This window comes from Lactuca saligna, chromosome 1 (genome assembly GCF_052625555.1).
Source record: "Lactuca saligna cultivar CGN05327 chromosome 1, ASM5262555v1, whole genome shotgun sequence".
In the NCBI taxonomy this organism is placed as follows: Eukaryota; Viridiplantae; Streptophyta; class Magnoliopsida; order Asterales; family Asteraceae; genus Lactuca; species Lactuca saligna.
In genome coordinates, this window is record NC_136417.1 from 13227936 (window position 1) to 13253886 (window position 25951).

Genomic DNA, 25951 nt, shown 5'->3' on the forward strand with positions numbered 1-25951 from the left:
TTTATAATTTCATAAGACCTTATTGAGTCCTTCTCTTAGACTTCTTCACAACTCTGTATAGCTACGAAAATATATTCGGGTATCATTGGTGGAATAGGTCTACCACGATGAAAATTTGTATGATGAGGTCAGACATTGGAAAATGGGTTAAGTATTGAACAATAACATTCTTTGTATTTCACAATTATAACCTCATTTGTTGGCATTGTGGGAGTTTGCGAGTAAAAAGTAAATACCTTGACATTGTAATCATAAAAAACAAATAATTCGATTACATAAACATAAATTGCAAGTGGTTTCTTTGGCGTTAGTCTTGGGAGCTTAATGATCAGCATTTAATTGGACATTTCATTTTTCATACGAAGTTGAAGAGGATGTATCATTTCCATTTTGTATGCAAATTGATAGACCGCATCGTGAAAAAAAAAAATAATGGAATGTGAAAGTGATTTCATGACCAAAATCATATGACCACATGGTATATCGCAGAGTCATTTATGACATTTATATTGATGTCATTCTCAATAGAGTATACCTTCCAAGGTCCATAGTCATCCATCCTCCTTTCAAGCTTCAGTTATACATAAGGATTGATTTCATTATAAAGTTTCATTGCATAAGATATTAGGGTTCTCGTCATAAAATGTTAAAATGTATATTACATGTAGATGCTAATATATTTACTTCCACCACCACGGTGTTGAGAATACCAGGATTGCATCATGCTACGAAAAACCTCAATGAGTCATTATCATTACATTTCGGTTATCAGTTAATAACATTTAAATGGCATCAAAAATATTAGATGTTGTTTTATTATACTATACACTATGGAAGCATACCTCTTGCCCATTTATCATGACTTGTATTTTCAAATCATTCACATCAACTCATAATTGCACGTTAAAGCCTTATTTAAACTCTATTAGAAATCAGACGTTCATGTTTCCCAGAAAAAAATTTCCATTTTTCTATTTTTTCCATGTCCTAGATCTCAAATACTTAATCAAATTCCAACAACAAAACCTTGTGATATGTATTTAGGAAGACATTTCCAATTATCATGTCAAATGAGTTAGCCACATAGGATATCAAGGCTAGATTACAAACCTCCCTAAGGTATTCCTTCAGCCTCATTAAAAATTGTTGGAGATTTTAGTATCACCGTGTCATTTTAAGTAACTGAAACTAACATGCGAGCTAAGGGGGCTTCATAATTTGTACTCTAATATATGTACGGGGTTGTGTAGAGTGCACGCATTTATAAGATCGAATTAGAAGTCGGTTCGATGACTAGTCAGGGGTCCGGAGTTTCCAAAGGGGCAGCGCCCCTTTGGCGAGGTCTAGGGGCAGCACCCCTAGCGGGGTCCAAGGGGCAAAGCCCTTAGTTGGGGTCCCACTGCCAGGTCAGCGGGCGGGATCGAGGGGCAGCGCCACCGCGGGATTATCATGACTTGTTTCCAAAGCAACTAATAACGGCCCTAAATCCTAAATTTGTTATGGTAAAACTAACAAAACTTATTAGTTTTGGTAACCCTAAATCCTCATTAAATCCGAATTATCATGACTTGTTTCCAAAGCAACTAATGACGGCCCAACCCTAATGAAACTCTAATCTTGTTTAATATATAAACAGCTCTTCCTCTTCAGAAGACGGTTACGATCTTAAGCTCTCGTTTTGATCATATTTTCACAAAATCCTCTAGCATATTGGCTTACACTTTTTGTGCCTAGAATCGTAAGTGTCCACTTGGATTATCCTAGGCAGAATTTCTTGTAACCCAGGCATAGGGTATAAATATCAGTTTGGAAAGTGATATCACGATCCAAGTTGGTATCCACATCTCCACCATAAACCCTAAATTTCCCTACAAAAACTAGCAGACACCACGAGTGCACAAAATGGCGCGATATAGGTGCACTTTGCACGACGCAACGATCACTAGGAGCTAAGGATATTTTATTTTTGACGAGTTCAGATCAGGCCGGTTTAACCGATCCGGTCAATGGTTGACCGTCGTTGACTTCGTGGAGTACAACTCGGGATATTCTGGAAGGATCGGTAAACAACTTGCTTGGAGAACAAGTCGTCACCCTAGGGTTTCTAGGGGCCGGCCTATGAGGTCTCGTTTCATGCCGTTTAGGGTTTTGACACCTATAAATAGTGCTCCCTAGGATCCGTATTTGACACTCACGAAAATTCGAACCTCTCTCTGCGATTTTCTTCCAGTTTCCGAGTACTCACTTTGTGTTTATCGATTTCCAGTATTGTTGGATAATTGTAACACCCGCATTTCCAGGCTAGGCATTATCATTGATGTAATAGTCTACGTTAACCAATGTAACTCTTTTTGAAGTATTAATAATGAAATATTTGAGTATTATGTGAATTATGTGTTTATTTTCTTAATTATTATAATTTAATGAATTAAGAATAAAATAAGCATCAAATTTGAAGTGTGAGATAAGTCAGATATCTTTGCATAAAGATGTAGTGGTCGAAACAAGGATTCCGAAGATATAAAGAACGCCGAAATCCGAGTTATAACGAAGAAGTTATGACATGTCGAAGTTTCGCGACAGAACCGGCAACTCTAAATGACGTAAAAAGTGAAATTTATGTTAGAGTGATATTTAGCCTTAGTGATCTAAACTAAATTCGTAGAGTTCGTTAAACCGAGAGCGTGCATAAAAAGAACGCCCAAATCTGACTTCGTATAAGGAAGTTATGATTTTTCGAAGTTTCGACTTAGCAGTATGCAGCTCGAATACACGATTTGAGACCAAGCGGTTTTTAGCCAAAACAATATAAACGAGAATCGAAGGTCTCGTTAATAGTAGTGAAACGATAAAAAGATAGGCGAAAACGGACGTCGGATGAAGAAGTTCTGAATTTATAACGGAGTTTTCCCGTCCCGACCTACTAAAAATAAATAATAAAAAATAAAATCAAAATTAGCCAACGGGGTCTAAACGAAAGTTATAGAGTGTAGTCTCACCTATTGGGGATATAAAGAACGTCGAAAACGGAGTTCATATGAGGAAGATATGAACTTTTGAAGTTTATTAAATATTTTCGGTATTTAATTTAAATAAAAATTATCCAATATTATCCAAAGGGGGGAGTCAGCGAGCTGATCCACATTACGCCCAGCGTAATTTGGGTTTCCAGCCCCATATTAAAGGATGTCGATGGCAGCCGATTCTTTTGCTCATTTCTTCCCTTTCTCTCGTGTTTTTGCATCGTTTTTCGTGCAAGAATTATCCCGAAGCCCCAGTATCATTCCCGAGCCCCGAACCAAGTCCCGAGGCCTCGAAGATCCCAAGAATTGCAATTCCCGAGCCAAAGCTCTGCCCGCGAGGAGCCTTGTTTTGTGAAGATCTTCCAGATCTGTCGAAGAATACTACTTCTACAAGCCGTAGTGTTGTCCGATCATCTTCTGACCAAGTGAGTGTGTGGTTACTTTCTTCTAACACATAATTATGAAGTATTTTATATAAAATACATGTTATGTGTATATTTTGTTGTTATATGTGTGAATGTATATTCACTTTCTTCTATCTCATTGATCTGATTTATTCTCTATGAAATATGTGTTATGTGTGTGTGCCTCATCTGTTATGTGGAATATGTATTGATTGAACATGCTATACTGGTTTTTAAATTATGTATAAAAATATATATTTTTATCTACTAATATGTCGGGTAGAACATGGGTAGATAGTTGTGTGATAAACAGATGAGAGGCCTCGATGTTGTTTTTTATTCAGTCATCTAGCGGAGTTTAGATGACGACCACAGACTTTTCTAGAGATTCATGTGGAACGCTAGCAGGTTCGTCACCTGTAGGTGTTAATGAACTTGGGTTTTCATTCGGTGTACTCCATCCCCCTCATGGTTGCGTTATTTGACATATATTGCCAGGAAACCCCCGAATGCATGTGTTGTCGCCCCGGTGAAATATTCTTAGACTAGGTCCCTTGTGCTAGTTATTTTAGGGATGTAAAGTGAGAATAACGGGAATGGGTAACTGGGTTATTGTTGGTTCGTGAAATTAAATATAATTATTTATTGTGGGTTGAAAACCCTATATGCTTACCAGGCTCCAAAGTCTGACTCACTCAGTTTATTTGTATTACAGGAAGTGACGCAGGGGCATAAGATGGATGAATCATCAAGTTGTTTTGTTTACAAGTTTTTATATGTATATATTTGTTGAATGGCTTGTAATGTTATCGCTTATACTTTATGGTCTGTGTCGGAACATGACATCCCGAGTTTTGATTATATAATGAAAATACATTTCTTTATGAAATGCTTTGGTAAATATTATTTTATCACGTTTTGTTTTGGGGAACAAATTTCGCAACTGTTTTAATCAAAGGATTACACTAAAATCATTTTAAAAGATAAATTAAACCAGTCTTTTCTGGCCGTGATTTTGGGGATGTCACAGTTGGTATCAGATCATTAGTTTAAGCGAACTAGAAATTTGTAGGATTTCTAGACTTAAACTTAAAATGCTAAGCGAAATTTTGAGATGTGTGTCTGTTATGTTTTAGACACGAGCACTAGTTTACTTTAGGAAAGTTGCCTAAAATGCTTTTATGTGCTAAATGTTATATGTTGTCATATATGATATTATTTGTTCGGATCTATGGTCTGTTGCTAACCGGATGTGGAAACCTTATGTGTGTAGGATTCTAAGCGTATGTCTACGATATTAGAACTAGCATGTAAACGTTTCGGAGTAACAAGGATGATTTGAATATCTATCGTGAATAAGGATCTAATTTCCCCTTATTCGGTGTATAGATCAAAAATGGTGAGAACAAGAAGTGGAGTTGGAAATGCTGATGAAAATAGGAATCAACCACCAGTGATTGAGCAAATACCTATCGTAGCAGCAGCACCTGAGCCGATAACAATGGCTGGTGTAGAATTGATGATTCAGACGATGTTGGATCGTCAGATGGATGAAACGAGACGTCTGCTTCAACAGAATCGTGAAGAACTATTAATTCAAGTAGAAGAGCCTGAAGTGAATGAAGGGCACTTGGAAGGTGGAAACTTCAGTGGGTCTGTTGGTCAAGCCAACCCACCGATAGTTAGGCAAAACAACCAGGATGGAAGGAATGATGGAATGGGATGCAAGTACAAGGACTTTCTGACTTGCAAATCATCGACCTTCACTGGAAAGGAGGACCCGATCGGAGTGATGGATTGGATCTCCGAGATGGAGTTAGTCTTCATGACTTGTGGCTGCAGAGACAAGATGTAGTGTACTTTCGCAGTACATCAGTTCAGGGGTGGAGCCGTTCGTTGGTGGAACACTCTAGGGAATACTTTAATCCCTAATGAGCGACTACAATTGTCATGAGCAGAGTTCTTGGAGCAGTTCAAGCGCAAGTTCTGCTGGGCTCAAAATCTATTGGAGTTGGAGAACAAGTTTCTGACATTAAAAAAGGGCAGCATGTCAGTTGATGAATACACAAATGCTTTCATCGACAAAATGGAGTTTTCTTTGTGCATCATTCCAAATGAGCTGACAAAGGTTGACCGGTACACAAAGGGACTCTCATAGGAGTACACAGTGCCAGTTCGTCAGGCACCTACTCTAAAGGCAGCTATTTGGGCTGCCAAGTCTGTTGAGGACATGATCAAGGGAAGAACCGCCAGCAAGGTTAAAGTTGGCGAGAAGATAAAGTTTGAAGGAACTTTAGGTTCCAATAAGAAAAGCAAATTTTCAAAGTCTGATTCGAAAAAGTTTGGAGGAAAAGGAGACGAAGCAAAATGGTGTGAGAAGTGCAAGAAAAAGACTTTGGAAAATGTGGTGAGGATGTAACTTGCTACAGTGTGGAAAATTGGGCATTTTTCCAATGAGTGTCCGTCCAAAAAAAGGATGTGCTTTGGTTGTAACGAGGAAGGGCACATTTTGAAAGACTGTCCGAAGAAGAAGGAGGCAGCTAAGCCCAACATTCCACCAAAGCCGAAGGCGAGAGCCTTCCAGATGACACTTGAGGCTGTGAAAGATGAAGTTGATGTCACTTCAGGTACCTTTCTCGTAAACGAATTACCTGCTCAAATTTTGTTTGATTCTGGAGCCAACTACTCCTTTATTTCGCATGAGTTTGGTAGAAAACTAGCTTTGCCTATTGATAGACTAGATAATGCTTTATTAGTCGAAGTTGATAGTGGCAAGTTTGTACCTGTTAGCCATCGTATGAAAAACATCTTAATCGACCTTAATGGGAATAAGTTTCACAAGGAATTATTGCCTATCGAACTAAATGGTTTCAACATCGTTCTGGGAATGGATTGGCTTAGCGCCAATGATGCCAAAATTTTGTGCAAGAAGAAGATAGTAAAAGTAAACCCGCCAGGGAAAGAGTCATTTATGGTGTATGGGGACAAACACCGTGTAAATTATGGAATCATTTCTCTAATGAAAGCCAGAAAGTGTTTGACCAAGGGATGTACATCATATTTAGCATTCGTGATTGATGCTAAGAAGGAAAAGAATGTGATATAGAGTATTCTAGTGGTGTGTGATTATCCGGAAGTATTTCCCGAAGATCTTCCTGGATTACCACCTGACAGACAAGTGGAGTTCAGAATAGACTTGCTACCAGCAACCACGCCAATAGCAAAAGCACCTTATCGATTAGCACCGACGGAGATGAAGGAGCTGATGATGCAACTTCAGGCGTTATTGGACAAAGGTTTCATTAGACCTAGTTCATCACCCTGGGGAGCTCTGGTGTTATTCGTGAAGAAGAAATATGGAAGTATGAGAAAGTGCATCGATTACAGAGAGCTGAACAAGGCAACAATAAAGAATAGATATCCGTTTCCGTGGATTGATGACCTATTTGATCAATTGCAAGGTTCGAGCTATTTCTCAAAGATCGATCTAAGGTCAGGGTATCATCAGCTTAAGGTAAGATAACAAGATATCGAGAAGACTGTATTCAGAACTAGATATGGACACTACGAGTTCTTGGTTATGTGGTTTGGACTAACCAATGCTCCAGCAACATTCATGGATTTAATGAATAGGGTTTGAAGGAACTTCAGGTTCCAATAAGAAAAGCAAAATTTCGAAGACTGATTCGAAAAAGTTTGGAGGAAAAGGAGGCGAAGCAAAATGGTGTGATAAGTGCAAGAAAAAGCACTTTGGGAAATGTAGTGAGGATGTAACCTGCTACAAGTGTGTAAAAATTGGGCATTTTTCCAATGAGTGTCCATCCAAAAAAAGGATGTACTTTGGTTGTAACGAGGAAGGGCACATTTTGAAAGACTGTCCGAAGAAGAAGGAGGCAACTAACCCAACATTCTACCAAAGCCGAAGGCGAGAGCCTTCCAGATGACACTTCAGGCTGCGAAAGATGAAGTTGATGTCACTTCAGGTAACTTTCTCGTAAATGAATTACCTGCTCAAATTTTGTTTGATTATGGAGCCAACTACTCCTTTATTTCGCATGAGTTTGGTAGAAAACTAGCTGGTGGTGCTATTTCTTGGGCGAGCAAGAGAAAGACATGCATAGCTCATTCAACGATGGAAGCGAAGCTAATTTCCTTAGCAGCAGCGGGCAAAGAGGTAGAGTGGATTCGAGATCCACTTATGGATATTCGTATGTGGGATATTCCAATATCTTCAATGCCCATGTACTATGATAGTGAGGCCATAATGTCTAAAGTATGTAATGCGGTATATAATGGGAAGTCGAGACATATACGTCTAAGACACAATTTTGTGAGACAACTAATTTAAAGTGGTACCACAATAGAATCATGGGTCTAAAACCACAATAGAATCGCTTAGTGATGGAAACCCAACTTGACATTAGTGCTCCTAATTCTCAAGTTTAAAGGGTAACAAGGAAGTCATTGATGATAAAAGGTATTATCATTAATGATAGATCCATGTGAGGTAAGATAGTACATCGTTGCCGAGAACGAGATTGAGTTACGACTCTTAACAAAGTTTGGAGACATCTAAGAAATGAATATGTTGTAAAACTTTTACTATGTGATCTAGAGGTGGTGCCACCTCAAGTGAAGATTATTGGTTTATATTCTAAACGATCATGAAAAGGGTTTATAGCGCATGTTCATATTAGCGCTCAGGGAGAACGCAAAGACGACTTGTGATGTGTGGGGGTAAACCGGAGAGGTCATTAAGGTTCGTGGTTTAAACCTATAATGATACCATCGAATCGGTCTCTTCTTTTTTGTTCTCATTAAACTAGGTTTTAATCTTCGTGACACGTAAGTGACATTATCTGTTTGAGTAAAAGGAAACTTTTCAACTTGGTGGGGGTTTGTTGGAATTTTATATATATAAAGGAATTGCAAATTGGTAATTTCCTATGTATCCCACATTGGTGGGAGGAAGAACTTTTTGTGGGTTTATAAGCTTATTCCCTTGATAGGCCATAAAGGCTTTAGTGAATCAAAGGAATGGGTCAAGCCCACGCGCACGCTTAGTCTATCCTAGCACTAGTCGACGTCGCGAGTGTGCGATTTAGGCGCACGTTGCACGATGCATCGGTCGCTGGGAGATGAGGAGCTTTTATTTTTTTGATGAGTTCGGATCAATCTGGTTTGACCGATCCGATCAATGGTTGCCCGTCGTTGACTTTGTGGAGGACAAGTCAAGATATTCTGGAAGGATCAGGAAACGGCTTGCTTGGAGAGCAAGTCGTCGCCCTAGGTTTTCTAAGGATCGGACTATAAGGGTCTGTTTCATATCTTCTAGGGTTTTGACACCTATAAATAGTGATCCCTAGGATCCGTATTTGACATTCATGAAAATTCGAAGCTCTCTCCCTCTCTCTGCGATTTTCTTCTAGTTTCCGAGTATTCACTTTGTGTTTATCGATTTCCAATATTGTTGGATAATCGATAGATCTGCATTAAATCTTAGGGTTTTACTTTGTTGCTTACAGCCAATAGAAGCAAAGTAAAAAACTTTAAGGATAAGAGTTTGATCCGTGCAGTTAATCCACGTTCAAGATCAACCGTCAACAGATCGGTTTTACATTATTGTTTTGTTTTTTATTTCGTCCAATAACAGGACACTTCCTTCTACCTTTCTTATAATCAGATCTAATTGAGAATGATTAATATGGTTTCCGGAAGAAATATAGTAATCATATGAATAATAATTTGATCTATTATTCGCAATTAATCGACATATAATTCTCAATATTAATTGTCGGTTTTTCTTGCTTGTCTATTAATTTGATTTACAACATGACTTTCCACTCTTTGTTTTGTCTACTTTGTTCACCACTTGCTGGATTTGGTGGTTTATGCTCATAGGTGATAGGTAAGAAAATGTTGCCTAATGTGTAAGTATTTCCTTTTAAGGGGCATTTTCTATAAAAAAAATTATTGGTCACATTTATGTTAGAATTTTCTGAACTTACATTGAGTTAGACCATCAATCACAACAATATTAATCAAATTGTAACTACAAACTAGTATTGTATTTAAAATAAATCTTACCATGCAACCCAAAGCAACAAATAAGATTTCAAAACGATCATATGATCATCTTTCTTGATATGGGTAAATCTTTTAGGATTGATTTTTTATAGATTGTAATTAAATGCATTAATCTAAAGAATCGTTATTGCTTTCTATTTATTCTATATTTCCATACATTTTATTTGGTAAGTAGTTGTTTTGGATTACTTATTTAAACAAACTTATGTTTATTTGTAAAAGTGTTTATTACCTTTGCTAGTGTTTTTCTAAGAGCTGGATGATTTTTAATTATAAAAAAAAAATAGCAATAGCTAACAAACAATTACATTGGGGTAGACTTAATAGGGTTTAAATACCAATCAATCCATCTAACTTTAAGACGCTTACATCTACCTCTAAACAACATCATCACAACATGACAATCCAAAATGTGACATTCTGTCTCAATTTAGAGCTGAAACAATCTCCAAAAACATACCCAAAATGGTTGATTTCCCAGCCACATCTCTCCAAAAATGAAGCTTATCTTCACTAACAAGTTTGTCTTTCAACGTAGAATACAAAATAATGTTCCCATCATGCAAGTAGTTAACGGGATCAGTTATATGTGCCAACGTCCACGTCTTTAAATACCTCGAATCCCTTGACTCCAAGCCACCACTCTCACCATGGATTTCTTTAATTAATCTCGACCAAAACTCTCATTCCTCATACTAGAACCTCTATCTATAATTTGAACAAGAGCTAAGTTGAACAAAGCCTAACTTCCCACAACCAAAGCTCCTTTTCCACACTAGTACATATTCTATCCCAAACCACCCACTCCATCTTCTTCGCCATACCAAAAGAAAGACATGTATAAAATCCCTAGACTTCCTTAAGACTTATTTGATTAAAGTCAGCCTACCCCGATGAAGAGCGTATTCAACTTCCACTTAGATAAATTTGATCTAAACCCTTACACCAAAGTATTCAAATTCCCCATACGATCCATACTAGTCCCCACAGATAGCCCCAAGTGCATGAAAGGAAGAATACACTAGGCACACTTGTCCCTAACGTCATCCCATTAGCTTTCTCCTAAGTAACTCTAACTCCATATAAACTTGATTTATGAATATTAAGTTTCAGGTCTGAACAAGATAAATTCATTCAATACTTGTCTCCCCTTAACAAATGCACTTTTTTATTAGAGCAAGAATCTTTGCAATAATTTTATATTACAAACCAATCAACAAAATCAGTATAAAGCTTTTGACATGCATCATATTTGAGATTTTCAAGATAAGGGTAAAAACAAAGGTTTTATAACATGATCTATTTCCAAAGAAACTTTAATTTTCTTGCTAATTTATATTTTGGATTATGGTCAACTTAATGAACAAAATTTCAACTTAATACTATCAACTGCAAACGCGCTGATTTTTTTTCTGATAACAGAAAGGGACATAGACGACAAAATTTGAATAAGTTGGCATTAAAATAAGTCAAACAGCAAGTATTAAGTTCCAAAAATTAAAAACCAGATAGAATGTTCTAAAAACAAGAAATGTTTCTAAATGCAAAGCTCTCCATTACAAAAAGGGTTTCTCTAATTCAACCTCTGAGCAGCTTCCTTAGCCAAAACCCTTTCCTTAGCCTTTGTTTTCGCCTGGGATTTGGAACCCATTATTCCTCCACCCCACTTCTTCCTATACTCTTCATACTTGTCATTGAAGTTTGCCTAAAAAATTCCAACAAATCAAATCACATTAATTCACAACACATAAACCATCATTCATTTTACTTGATCAAAAAATAAACAAACCTTGATTGCCTCCAAGATTCTGCTGAACTCCATTTTGTCTTCATTCTTCACTGTAGTCAAACAAAGAGCTGCTGCTGTTTTCTGATGTACAATCTGATACATTCCAACAAGTCCATTAAGTCATTTTCCCATATACCTATTATGATTTATCAAAACAGAACTTAATGGGGAAAGAAAAAAGGAAACAGGTTCTTACAGTTCCAAGTCTGGATTTTCCCTTAACAATGCAGTATGGGATTTCCATCTTTCTGCACAATGCTGGAAGCCAGACAACCAATTCAATGGGATCCACATCATGAGCAATCACAACCAATTGAGCCTTGTTCTGAAACATAATCGTATGAAATTTTAGAGCTTTCTAAATACAGATAGAATTGAGAAATGTTGAGATATATGTTAGAAAATTGAGAGGAAACCTGCTCAATGAGATAAGTGATGTGGTTAAGTCCATACTTCACCACAATAGGCTTCTTAGCCTCGACTGTCTTTCCTTCTGTTTCAGCTTGAGCTCTTTTAAGAAGGCGTTCTTTTTTTGCAGCTTTGTCCTCTGGCCTATATTTGAGCAGCATCTTGAACAGTGTGGTAGCTACATATCACACAGACATAGATTTCATCTTGTACTGTTTGTTAAAAGAATAGTATGCCAAAAGGAGGAATGATCACTCAACATAAGGTATCCACTAAGTTTTGCAACTATGTTTCAACTTTAAAAAGAAAGAAATGTAGTGTCCAAAAAACATTCAAATAATTTATATAACTTTTCAAGCAAATATGCAGCACATATTCTTCTAATACTGTGATATACAATTTTAACTGAGATGAAATGTGCAAGAAAAATGGCATGTTGATTATCACATTAAGAGCTGGCATAAAAATGATAAGAGTCGTCCATTATTACCAAGATTCTTGTCGAGGGTTTTGGTAAACTGATTCAAGGCAGGTGGGACCTTCAAACGCTGCTTGAGGATCCTCCTCTTTCTCTGAATCCGAACAACTTGTGGCCATCTCACAAACCTGTGAAGATCCTTCTTGGGAGGCAATGCTCCACCAATTCCAAATTGTTTCGGCCTTTTCTCAAACAACGGATTCACAACCTTCTCCTGTATTGAAAAAATATGTACATATACAGATATCGTCAACCAAATATGAATTGCAGATAGACACAAAATATGAACAGATCAATCCAATAATATCCACAGATCATACCGCCGTTTTCTTCTTGGTTGCAACCGCCTTTCCACCTTTCTTTGGGGCCTTCAAGTGATTAAACATAAACGCATATTAAGATTTGATTCAAATAAACAAAAACCACGAAGCAACAGGTAAAACGAGAGAGAGAAGTTGAAGAATTTTGTGAGTTTTATGGATGAAACAAAACAACAAACAACGACACAAACACTTCTCAAATCCAACTTTTTTTCAAATTTCCATACATACAGATCAGAAACATATCAGAAAACCAGAAGTCATTGAATTAATCGAAAGAGATGGAGTTGGAGACTCACCATGTCTGAAAGTAGAGATTGGAGGTCTGGAAAACGGCAGTGATTAAAAGGGTTTTCGTGTTTATAAGAAAGACGAGGTTTATAGCTTTTAGGGTTTCACATAACTTGGGCCATCCCATATGGGCTGAACGGGAATTATACCTACTAGGCTTCATTTTACAGCCCAGCGGACCAACAGCTCGCCTATTATTATGTTTTTTTAACTATATTTTTAGTAGTTTAGAAATATATCTACTAACCATTCAAACAAGTATGTACAAACACAAAATACATATAATATAAATACTAAAAGACAAACAAATATTATAAGATTTCAACTCAAATTCTTAATTTCACATTCCCAATGTTTTTTATCAAACTTGAAACAGTTTTGTGTTGTAAAAATATTTGCTTATAGATATTTCCAAGGTATTAAAGTCACGTCAAGATCAAGTTTGTTATATGATCGTAGTTTTGTAAAGAATTTTGAACCACTTAAGCTAAAATCTTCCTCATAATCTATTAAATTTGGTTCAACTTTTGCCTAACACTACTAAATAAACACGAGATACACGATGCATAGTATAATGGGAGAGTTGTGTTGAAATTACACAAAATATTTTTCCCAACATCTTCATTTCTTATATCAATTTAGGACAAAGAAACAGAAGGTTTTCATGTACTTACAACTGAAACCTCACTACAAAACTTTAATCTACTCTCATTCAATTACACTCAACCCTAATCTAAAACAGATTATACGAAAAGAAACATCCGATCATTAATCTATCAACAAAATGATCGAAAGACTATAACAACTTGTTAACAACACAAGATCAGAGAGAAGTAGAAGTATGAACAACGAAAAAAGAGAAAACCCTAGATCTATTTTTCAAGCTGAAGACTCTCATCTGCAAAATATCTTCCCTCTCTCTCTTCTTTTATATCTCGGTATCACGAATATGGATCAACCCGACCATATCAAAAGATCCGTGCATTTATCCGTCCCTGCATTTACACTCTAAACCCACAACAAACACTTTTAACATAATAACCCCTTTAAGAAAACAAATAAATATAAGATTGAAATATTCCACTATTTTCAACATTCCCCCTCAACCGAAATATTTATTTGTTTTCCTTAAAAATATCAATGAGACCCATTTTTTTAGATAAAAAATCATGTTGTTTGATATTCAAAGATTTTGTAAGTATATCTGCATTCTGTTCAGAAGAAACAATTTTAACAAGTTTTATAACTCCATTTGAAATTTTTTCTCTTACAAAATGCAAGTCAATCTCAAAATGTTTAGTTCTTTCATGAAACATTGGATTAAGAGCTAACTTAATCATTGAATCATTATCACAAAATACAGAAACTGGAATAAAATTCTTAACTCCTAATTCAAAAAAGATTTTCAAAACCCAAATTATTTCACAAGTAATAGACCCAAGAGCTCTATATTCAGCTTCAGTGGAAGATCTAGAAAATATACCAAGTAACCTGTTACAGATTTCCTTGTAGTTAGACATTTTGCCCAGTCTGCATCAACAAATCCACTTAATATAAAGTTATCAGATTTAGTTATTGCAACTCCTTTTCCAGGACATCCTTTTAAATATCTTAACAACCTTAAAGCAATTTTCAAATGAGATTTCCTAGGTTTGTGCATAAATTGACTTAGCACTTGAACTCCATAAGCAATATCTGGCCTAGTAATAGTAAGATATATAAGTTTTCCAATCAGCTTTTGAAATTCAGTTTTATTATCTAATAACCCATTGTTTTTATCATCATTTTCTGTATTTATCATAAAATTTGTCTATAATGGAGTGCTAACTGGTTTACAACCAAGCAACCCATACTCATGCAAAAGCTCTAAACAATACTTTCTTTGATTTAAACATAAACCATTATCAATATTAACTAATTCAATACCTAGAAAATACTTAAGAACTCCAAGATCTTTAATCAAAAATTGAGTTTTCATAAATTCTTTAACCTTTTTTAATTCAGTTTCACAACTACCAGTTAATATAATATCATCAACATATACAAGTAACACAGTTATTGAACTTTCAAATCTTCTAATAAACAGTGAATAATCACTTATGCTTTGTTGAAAACCAAACATAAACAAAGAAGCACACAATTTTTCATTCCATTTTCTAGGAGCTTGCTTTAAACCATATAATGATTTTGTAAGCTTGCAAACCCTAGAATCATTTTCAGAATAATATCTAGGGGGAAGAGACATATACACATCCTCAGATAGATCACCATAAAGGAAAGCATTATTTATATCTAAATGATATAAAGGCCAAGAATTATGCACATATAAGGAAATAACAATTCGAATAGTCACAATTTTTGCAACAGGAGAAAAAGTTTCTTCAAAATCAATCCCTTCTCTTTGATTATACCCCTTAGCCACTAACCGGGCTTTATATCTTTCAACTTCACCACTTGACTTATATTTAATTTTAAAAACCCACTTGCAACCAATTGGTTTCCTATTCTTAGGTAAATTTGTTATTTCCCAAGTGTGATTACGATGAAGAGCTTCCATTTCTTCATTCATGGCCTTTACCCAATTAGGATCAGATAGAGCCTCATAGTAATTTTTAGGCTCTACAGTCTTATTTAGATTCGAAACAAAACATTTAGCATCAATATTAAGCAAAGAATAGTTAACAGATCTTTTTATGCCATATTTATATTTTCCTTCTATAACATAATCAGCAAATTTAATTGGCATATGTGATTCACGTCTAGACCTAGACGCACCTATAGACAGCTCTACTGAAGGAGTTGAAGAAATATGACTATTTTCCTCAGACATATCAGAAGATAAAGGAATAGAACCAACAGAAGGAGGCATATTTACCTCGCCACTACGGTTGACTGACTCAATTAAGTCACTGTCATCCAAGTCAGAAGCTGCATTAATACCATCCTCCTGTGACTCCACTCTCAGTTCATCTAAATTTATAGAATCATTTAAGTATTCATTTTTATCAAAGTCATCATAGGAAAAAGGATCAACAGGGCCAAAAGTATGAAAAGTTTTATCACCAATAGTTGACCTCAATTTATAAGGAAACACTGACTCATAAAACTTCACATCCCTGGATACAAAAGAACAATTAGTATCCAAACTAAGAAGTTTATAAGCTTTCTTATCAGATGAATATCCTAACAAAACACATTTTTCTGCACGCTCAGAAAATTTATCAGATACATTTTGTTTAGCAGCAAAACAAAGACAGCCAAAAACTCTTAAATGATCAAAATTAGGAGTTTTTTTAAAAACAAGTTCATAAGGAGATAACCCATTCAAAACAGAAGTAGGCATTCTATTTATCAAAAAAACCGAAGTTAAAACTGCATCTCCCCAATACTTAACAGGAACTCCTGACTAAAACATAAGAGATCGTGCCACACTAAGAATATGTCTATGCTTTCTTTCCACAACTCTATTCTGTTGTGGAGTGTAAGCACAAGAGGTCTGATGAATGACTCCATGTTCTATACAATAAAACTTCATTTGATTATTTACAAACTCTGTTCCATTATCAGACCTTATAGTCTTAATGTTAACACCAAACTGATTTAATAGAATATTTACAAAAACCTTAAAACAATCAAAAACTTCACTTTTAGATTTTAAAAGGAAAGCCCAAGTTGCCCTAGAAAAATCATCCACAATAGTCAAAAATACTTATAACCCTCAACAGAAGCCAATCTATAGGGACCCCAAACATCTAGATGAATCAATTCACCTAATTGAGATGAATGATGCTAACTATGAGAAAAGGATTCTCTAGTCTGTTTTGCTTTATGACAAGTATCACAAGGAAGTAAAGATTCATTTCCAAAATTCAGTTTATCTTTTAGAGCACTTAAAGCCTGGTCAGCAGGATGACCAAGTCTACTGTGCCAGGTAAATTTTGAAACAAAACACTTAGGAATAGTTAAACTAGCAAAATTACCTAAGGGAACATGATCAAGGTAATAAAGACCCCCTGATTCCCTACCATTCTCCACCATCTCCTTTGACAGTGAATCCTGAATTTTACAATTATGTTCAGAAAATACAACTTCACAACCACTATCCTTACAAAGCTTGTGTACAGACAAAAGATTAACATTAAAGTCTGGAACAACAAAAACATCAAATAAAGTAAGATGAGAAGATAATTGGATGTTCCCTATTTTGTTAATAGGAGCAGAAGACCCATTAGGATGTTTAACAAGAAGATTGAGCTTAGACACATCCACTGTGTCTCGAAGTTGTGATTCAGAGGCTATCATATGTTGATTCGCCCCTGAGTCAACAATCCAACTCTGAGAATTATTTTCACTGACAACAGAATTACAACAAGTAAACGAACATGTACCTGCCATATTAGCAACAACATATACATCCTCATTGATATAACTGTCACTAATAAGACGAAGAAATTTAGAGTATTGTTCACTTGTAAGATAGTGAGCATCACTCTTGTTAACAGTCTCAGAAGAACCTACAATATTGTTATTTGAACTGACAGAAGATGAATTTATAGAAAAAGATTTACTTTGGTTATTATTTTCATTTTTCTGTTTAAAATCCTTTGGAAAACCAATCAGTTTATAACATCTATCTATTGTATGGCCTTTAAGATTACAATGTTTACATTGCAATCCTTGATTTATGATCCTGTTTAGACCTTGTCCCTTCTTAAAATCATTAACTTTACTGTTAAACACAGACACTTGAGACTTCGAAGGAACAATAGAATTTAAAGACCCATTCCTTTGAAGAGATTCTTCTCTAGAAAGAATGGAAAAAGCATATTTAACATTTAGTAAAGGATCCATCAAAAGAATATGACTTTTTACTTGATTATATAACTCATCAAGACCACTCAGAAACTGCATTAGTTTCATCAATTTAGAATGATCATTAAGCTTAGTAGCAGCCTCACATACACATTCAGTTAAACTAGTCAAACCATCAAATTCCTTCCATAAAGAGTCAAGTTTATTATAATAATCGGAAAGAGACGAACCATTCTGTTTTAAAGTATTAATTTGTTGATGGATATTGAAAACTACAGATCCATCAGCCTTATTATAAGTTTCAAATAATTCATCCCAAATATCCTTAGCTTTATCAGAGTAAACATGACTAGCATAAATGGATTCAGAAATAGACCCTAAAATCCAATTGCATACAACAGCATTAACACGCTCCCATTTAGAGGTTTTAGAGACATCAGTTTTTTCAAGAGTTAAAGTTCCATCCACAAAACCCAACTTATTCCTAGCCTTCAGACCTCTAGACATGGCACTATGCCATAACCGATAATTTTCATTTCCAGTCAGTTTAATGGTTATAATTGAGGCTACAGCATAATCAGAAGGATGAACATATAAAGGATCATCAAAATCGGCAGTAGTACCATCTTTAGGAGTACCACTGTCTTCAAAAGTATCTCCTGCCATTCTAAATCACAAGGAACACACAGAAAAGATAGGAAATACACAACATACAGAACAAATAACCGACCCTGTGTTGACTTAAAGTCCAGATGGTCACCACAGTATGTCGGGGCCCAAGACAGTCAACCACAGAGTCAAAGAAACAGCCAAGAAACAAACACAATATACGCGAAAACAAAGAAGAAGATAGAAGAAAAAGAACACCCTCACAGTGCTATAGGAAGCGGTGTTGTTGTTTTCTTGTTTTTCTTCAAATCGACTCCCTGAATCCGTTCCCTACAAGGGTTTATCGGTGATGAAATCCGACCCCAAGAGGATTATTTCAGATAAGGGATTAATCGATAGCTTTCAGAGCGTATTTCTTTTTGTTCAAACTTGTAGTCACAACGACAAGAAGATGAGAAGAAGCGCCAATCTGTAAGACCAATCAAAAAATCTCGCAGTACCAGGATCCAAAGAGCAAACTAAGGTAAATAGAGAAAGAACCCTAGATCTAACAGATTTAACAAAAAACAAAACAAAAAATAAAGGAATCGGTATACCTTTTTAGATCGTTGAGAACGAAGATCACCAAACGACGATCAGCCAACCAAGGCGTCGGGATCAAAGAACATGAGCCTTAGAGCTTTGATACCATGTTGAAATTACACAAAATATTTTTCCCAACATCTTCATTTCTTATATCAATTTAGGACAAAGAAACAGAAGGTTTTCATGTACTTACAACTGAAACCTCACTACAAAACCCTAATCTACTCTCATTCAATTACACTCAACCCTAATCTAAAACAGATTATACGAAAAGAAACATCCGATCATTAATTTATCAACAAAACGATCGAAAGAATATAACAACTTGTTAACAACACAAGATCAGAGAGAAGTAGAAGTATGAACAACGAAAAAAAGAGAAAACCCTAGATCTATTTTTCAAGCTGAAGACTCTCATCTGCAAAATATCTTCCCTCTCTCTCTCTTCTTTTATATCTCGGTATCACGAATATGGATCAACCCGACCATATCAAAAGATTCGCGCATTTATCCGTCCCTGCATTTACACTCTAAACCCACAACAAACACTTTTAACATAATAACCCCTTTAAGAAAACAAATAAATATAAGATTGAAATATTCCACTATTTTCAACAAGTTGAATGACAAAACATGTCTAATGTATTGTTTGTTTTTTTGTCTGCAAATCTTATTGACCTTTTATGTCAGCGCAGACATTAGCCTTCACAGACTATTTGTTTTTTTATACAATAGACCTAAAAAGGTTTGTATGTCTTCTTCTTGAGGCAGATGTGAACCAGAGTCTTCTAACCTCTTCATACATTTCTAACCTAAAACATACACACACACAGACCTAAAAAGGTTTGTTTTTTTATACAATAGACCTAAAAAGGTTTGTATGTCTTCTTCTTGAGGCAGATGTGAACCAGAGTCTTCTAACCTCTTCATACATTTCTAACCTAAAACATACACACACACACAGACCTAAAAAGGTTTGTTTTTTTATACAATAGACCTAAAAAGGTTTGTATGTCTTCTTCTTGAGGCAGATGTGAACCAGAGTCTTCTAACCTCTTCATACATTTCTAACCTAAAACACACACACACACACACACACACACATATATATATATATATATATATATATATATATATATGAACTTTGAGTTATTCCAACTTTATTTATTATAAACACACACACACACACACACACACACATATATATATATATATATATATATATATATATATATATATATATATATATAAACTTTAAGTTATTCCAACTTTATTTATGATAAACAATTTTTTTTTTAAAAAAAATCACAATACTTTAAGAAAAATGTTTGACGACACAACCATGACTTTTGCGACATTTATAAATAAAGATTTAATTACAATAATGATCGTTGGAGCTGTTTATATAGATATGAAAAGAAATCATAATTTATTATATGTTTTGTGTCAAATTTTATAAAACATTATTTAATGCAGTATCATCTATTTATTGAGAAAAATATTTATGTTTTATTTTTTAGTTGATTTAATTAAAAAGGTAAAATAAAAGTTTTGAAAAATTTCATTTTAAAATTGAAGTTTATTTCAATCTGTTTTATATGTTAAATTATTTAATTTCTAATTACAATGTTTAAGTATAACTTTGTGATCAAAGTTTGTTGGTTTGTACCAAATATATATATATATATATATATATATATATATATATATATATATATATTAATTTGTACCATTTTATTTTTCACTTTTAATATAATAATATATAAAAATTGATCTAGATTTATTAATCATCTATAATAAAGTAATAAAAGTATTGAAAAACTCTTTTACCATTAAAAAAACAGTTTATTTATATTTTATTTTATTTTAACAATCTACAGATTTTAAAAAGGAAACAGTCTTCTACTTTTATACCGCGGACGTTTAGCCACCTCTTCTACTGCAGACGTTACTTCAAAAAAACAAACAACACTAAATTGACTTTGAAATAAAACCTTTTAATTGTTAAATATGTTATAAATAAAGATTTTTTAAATATGTAATGCTTAATTCATTTAAAAAAAATTATAGAACATTCATATGAAGAAGAAAATGATGAGGTCTTAATCCGTTAAACTCCAACGATTTCAATGTATTATGGATGTCGAAATGCCTAAGAACATTAATAATTTTTTACACAAATGATACATAGTTATTGTTTCATTGAAAGTGTTTCTCCAAGCCCATTATACACACACAAAGACCAATATATTTTGTTCTATCTCATCTTAAATAACAAAAGAGGCCTAAAGGCTCCACAATTCAACATTGAAGAAATAATAAACTCAAGGAAAACATCCAAATTAAGATTACATAAATTCACAATTAAAAAAACATAAATTCTCATTTGTTCCGAATACTCAATGGATCAGAATACAAAGTTAGTGAAACAATGAAAGTACAAAGCACAAACATGCCAAAACTTCATCAGCTCATTTATGCCTTCTTTGGTCTTCCTCTTCCTCTTTTAGCCCCGGATGCCCCTCCTCCTCCTCCTTCCTTTGCAGCTGCAGACGAGCGGCCCCGCCCACGGCCTCTGCCAGAAGACTTCCCGCCCCTTTTACTCTTCTTAGCAAAACCGTTTGACTCTTCATCACTATAATCATCATCTCCATCAAAGCTTTCCTGTTTTGACTCTTCTGAGTCCGATAATTCTTTTGATTTCTTCCTTTTTGCACCACCTCCACCTCCACCTCCACCTTTTTTGCTATTTTGCTTGGGTGGTGGCGGAGCAGCTGCAGCTTCTTCAACACCTTCACCCGCAGCTTTTCCATCATAAATTTCAAGCTGCATATAACAAATGAGAACAAGTCAACACCTCATTGATATTCCTTGACTAAAATAATAATAACAATAAAGAAACATCAACGTCCGTGAACAAGACATCGATACTGTGTTTAACATGCATTGGACTGAGACTGATCTCAACAGACAAAAGTTGTTAATTTTTTGTCCCGCTCCAAAAGGTAGGACAGGGACTCCATCTCGATCACTCGTCTGTAAAAAAGACATCAATGCCCTCGTGATCCTCATCATATAAAAATAGTCATAGAAAGCTTGTCCAGTCCAGTCCCGTTTTATCCCATTCAACAAATGCAGCCGAAGGCTGCATTTGTTACACGGGACAACATTGTACAAGCTTTCTGTGACTATTTTCTATGATGAGGATCACAAGGGCATTCATGTCTTTTTTACAGATGTGAGATCGAGAGGGAGTCCCTGTCCCACCTTTTGGAGTGAGACAAAAAAATTACAACTTTTGTTCTGTTGACATCAGTCTCAGTCCAATGCATGTCAGACACAGTTAAACACAAGGGCAGAGCAAGTGTCTCCAATTTTGGTTGGTTACCTGGTCAAGTTTATCAGCAGCATTGGTTCTATCCACCACAACCAAGGAATGCGCAAAACCACATGCAACACTAGAGCAGAACACAACATTAAGAAAAGTTTAGAAACAAGTAACATAATAAAACATTAATTAGGCACACACAAAAATCAAAAACCAACCTGATAACATGAATGCCTTCAATGGACTCTACCTTCTTAGGGATTGAAGAAGATCTGCAACTCATACCAATGCAACCATTAGAAGAAGACAACCACAGTAAAAAGGTAGAAGATAAGTAAGAGTGAGAATGAGATACTTCTGCTGGTTAGGCCCATATCCAAGTTCACCAGACTGAGCATGGCCCCAGCTTATGCATGTGTTATCAGCACCAACAAAATGATGCATACTGCCTGAATCCATGCAATCTATGTTCCAACCACTACACAAACACAAACACAAACACAAACAAATACTACAACATTAATCTCTCAAATCTTACTATAAATAAATATATATTACTGATCAAATTTTCATGGCAAGTAGGGAAACCTGAGATCCATGAGAGGTTTAGGGTACATCCAGTCATCACCGGTGTTCTTAATCTTTCCCCACATGTACATCTGCCCTCCACCTGAACACAAATATTTCCAATGATGAAAAAGATAAGTTATTATGTTTTAGCAACAAAACAATTAAAATTTTGTTCAAAGGAAAAGAAAGACATGCCAGCTGTAACAGCACAGTTGACAGATCCAGCAGAAACCACTGCATTAGAAGGTACAACATTGTTCTTTGTGAAAAAGTCAAGACGCCTAGGACTCCACTCATCCTTTTGTTCTTTATGTCCAAGCCTATAAATATAAACACCATCAATCAACAACAATATAAGTATAACGATAGAAACAATTATTAATTAAGTAGTAACTTTTCACAAATATTCCTCTTATTTTTTCCTTTTCCATTTTACTTTTGAACAAATGTAAGAACTACTGACCTTCCATATCCTCCAAAGCCCCACCTACAATGTTTGTATGGAAAGTTTTTAGTAAAAGAAGAGACTTAACAAAACAATGATGAAACTCTTTTATAAGTATTTAACAAAAATAGTGTGTGTGGGATAACTTACGTGTACACATGGCCATTTGAGTCCACAGCAACTGAACACGCGACACAACCAAATTAGGAATATATTAATTGTAATAAATATTTTAAAACCTAAGACACCAAAATGTGATTTTTATATAAACTATAAAGATACATAGAATTTATAAATAACCTGTATGGTTTGATCCACAAGCAACTTTAACTATAGTTTCACCAGCAAAAGCAGAGATAGCTTTGGGGCGAGGTTGAGCCTCATAAGCAAGCCTCACAGAGCTATCTTTAGTATTGTACTACAAATAAAGAACAAAATGAAATCAAATATAACCATTATTAATTTTAGGGAATCCAAAAAAGGTAATTTAATATTAGATGTTATGGATCAACGCATAACTCAAAAGGATCTTGCTTATATTCGGGAAAAGAAAGAAAGAAAGAAATTTGCCAATTATGTTACTGAATATACCTCATTGTCAGTTCCATGTCCAAGTTGACCATACTGTGGAAGTCCAGCAGTTCTGAAAAAAAAAAAAAAAAAAAAAAAGACAATGTAGATTGAGCAAATATTTGACCTAATTTAACATAACAAAGTAATATGAAAGAAAAAGCATTAATCATACAGTATTGTAGCGCCTTCAACAGAAGTCAACCAAACAGTAAAATCAGCTCCACATGCAACAGTTTTTACTTCAGATACCAAACAACGTACAGGGTACAACTCAATTTCTACATAAGAGAAAGAAGCAAAACAACTTATTATAATTAGCATCAAAAAAAGAATCTACTTCCTGGAGACAATAAAGATAAACAAATTTATAGCTTTAGATGCACACACTCTTGGAAAATGACAAGTTTGATCACACCTTATAGTAACTCTCACCATGGTTTTAAGTTGAATATAACTTTGGGCTTTAGTGTTATATGACATATTGCATTTGCTTGTAGATTAAATGGATAAAAGGTGGTAGAAGAAAAACAAGTGACTTACCATTTTTGGCTGAGCCTGAACCAAGTTGCCCATGTTTATTCCAACCAAAAGCCAAAGAGATGCCATCTTCAGTCACTACAACTGTATGGGATCTCCCACTTGCTGCTTTCACAATTTTGTACCTGAAACCAAAATGTATGTGTTAATCACAAGAATGTAGTTTTATGATCCCATTAGGATTTATCAAATGTCAACAAAATAACATATCTAATCATGTAGAATTGGCATCAAGAACTATTTCTTATACATGGATTATAGATTCATCGAGCATTCAAGTAATAGGACTAAGGTATTGTTTCTTTTTGAATTGAGTGGGAACATTAAGTGTTTCTTTTTAACTTAATACAAGAAGAACGACGTAACAGAGAGAGTTAGACAAAGGAGGGTTTACGGGAATCCTAACTATTTACAAATTTGCCATCATTTATTAGTTCATTCCATTTATATACTTAGAAGATTCGACAACGGTCTGGTATCGACGTATCGTATGTCTAGATTTAAAAGATCTAGAGTCGTTAGTATTTGTATTTGACACACTTCATTGGATAAACAAGGAAAGTCTATGACCTATTGTATATTTTATGATGAAAACATCCGAGTGATGGGTATTTCAAAATCACATAAGAAGTCGTGTATGTTATTAAATATAGTTTATTCTGTTGTTTAAAGAAAATATTTCAATTAAAGTCTTCTACTTCCCTATGCATGCCACCAGTTACACAGGAAGAAGTAAAAGAACTTACGAAGCAAGTGCAGAGACAACTGTTGGCCTATCTCTTTGAATTTGATCCCCATGTCCAAGCTGCCCCTTCTGCAGAAACACAGGATTCTCCATTATCAGATATCAAACCACGACAATTTATGCAATAAGTCTCTGTTGGAATCACAGAGATTTTGGAATACAAAACTTGTATGGTTGTGGCCATTAATAATGCGGTTTAGTACTTCAAATTTTCGTCTTAAAAAGATAAACTTTACACAAGTTAAACAAGAAATGTTATCAACGTACATCATTTCTTCCCCAGGTATAGCAACGTCCATCCACATCCAGAGCCACACAATGACAAGATGCTACAGAATTATTCCGAATAGATAATTGAACTCCAAAAATGACAAAAATTCAGAAGTGAAAGCACAAAGAAGTACACTCAGCAAGACTTACCACAACCAGATGCAACATAGCGAATGTCAACGCCGACAAGAGGACGCAGCCGTGTTGGAGAAACTAAGTTACCTTCGCAACCCTTCTTTCGACCAATGGTGTCCCAAGCTGTCGTACCACAGAACAACAACTCTCCTCCCTTCACCTCCTCTTCTTTCTTCTCCGTCTCCGTCCCTGCCGCCGTCGTTGACATCTTCGGTCAAACAATTGATCAAGCTATTAAACCCCTGAACACTCACAATGATACAAAAAATAGGATCTTTTCCGGCCGAAAGCAAGATCGTATTTGCTGAAACCCTACTTGTTGAAAAGGGGATTTTATTCTCGAAGCAAATGGGGTCTGTGTGATTGCTATTAATAAGGGTAATAAATCTTAAAACAAATATAGAAAAAAGAGAGAGAGCGTTAGAAAGGATTGGGCAAATTGGGGTTTCAACTTTCAATCCCAATTCCACAGATTTGTTACTGTTTCCAATGTCATTTCATTTTCTTTAACTTTTTTATTTCTCTTCTTTTAGAGTCGTTGT

The 25951-nt window shown here is 35.1% G+C and overlaps 2 protein-coding genes across 2 annotated transcripts; both read right to left on the minus strand.

Moving 5' to 3' along the window:
- Positions 1–10945: 10945 nt before the first annotated feature.
- Positions 10946–12911, minus strand: LOC145009790 (large ribosomal subunit protein eL8z). The gene is made up of 7 exons (XM_078968440.1): positions 12809–12911; positions 12510–12557; positions 12202–12403; positions 11720–11889; positions 11500–11628; positions 11304–11396; positions 10946–11219 (listed from the first exon to the last, which is right to left on the minus strand). Exons 1-7 carry the CDS (start codon positions 12809–12811, stop codon positions 11088–11090), a joined length of 777 nt encoding a protein of 258 aa, XP_078824566.1. The 5' UTR covers positions 12812–12911; the 3' UTR covers positions 10946–11087.
- Positions 12912–21106: 8195 nt separating this feature from the next.
- Positions 21107–25951, minus strand: LOC145009851 (uncharacterized). The gene is made up of 15 exons (XM_078968507.1): positions 25425–25951; positions 25272–25333; positions 25006–25073; positions 24263–24384; positions 23895–24000; positions 23741–23792; positions 23450–23567; positions 23300–23330; positions 23168–23191; positions 22900–23024; positions 22723–22804; positions 22490–22612; positions 22353–22406; positions 22195–22264; positions 21107–21632 (listed from the first exon to the last, which is right to left on the minus strand). The coding sequence occupies exons 1-15, from the start codon at positions 25615–25617 to the stop codon at positions 21282–21284; spliced, it is 1581 nt and encodes a 526-aa protein (XP_078824633.1). The 5' UTR covers positions 25618–25951; the 3' UTR covers positions 21107–21281.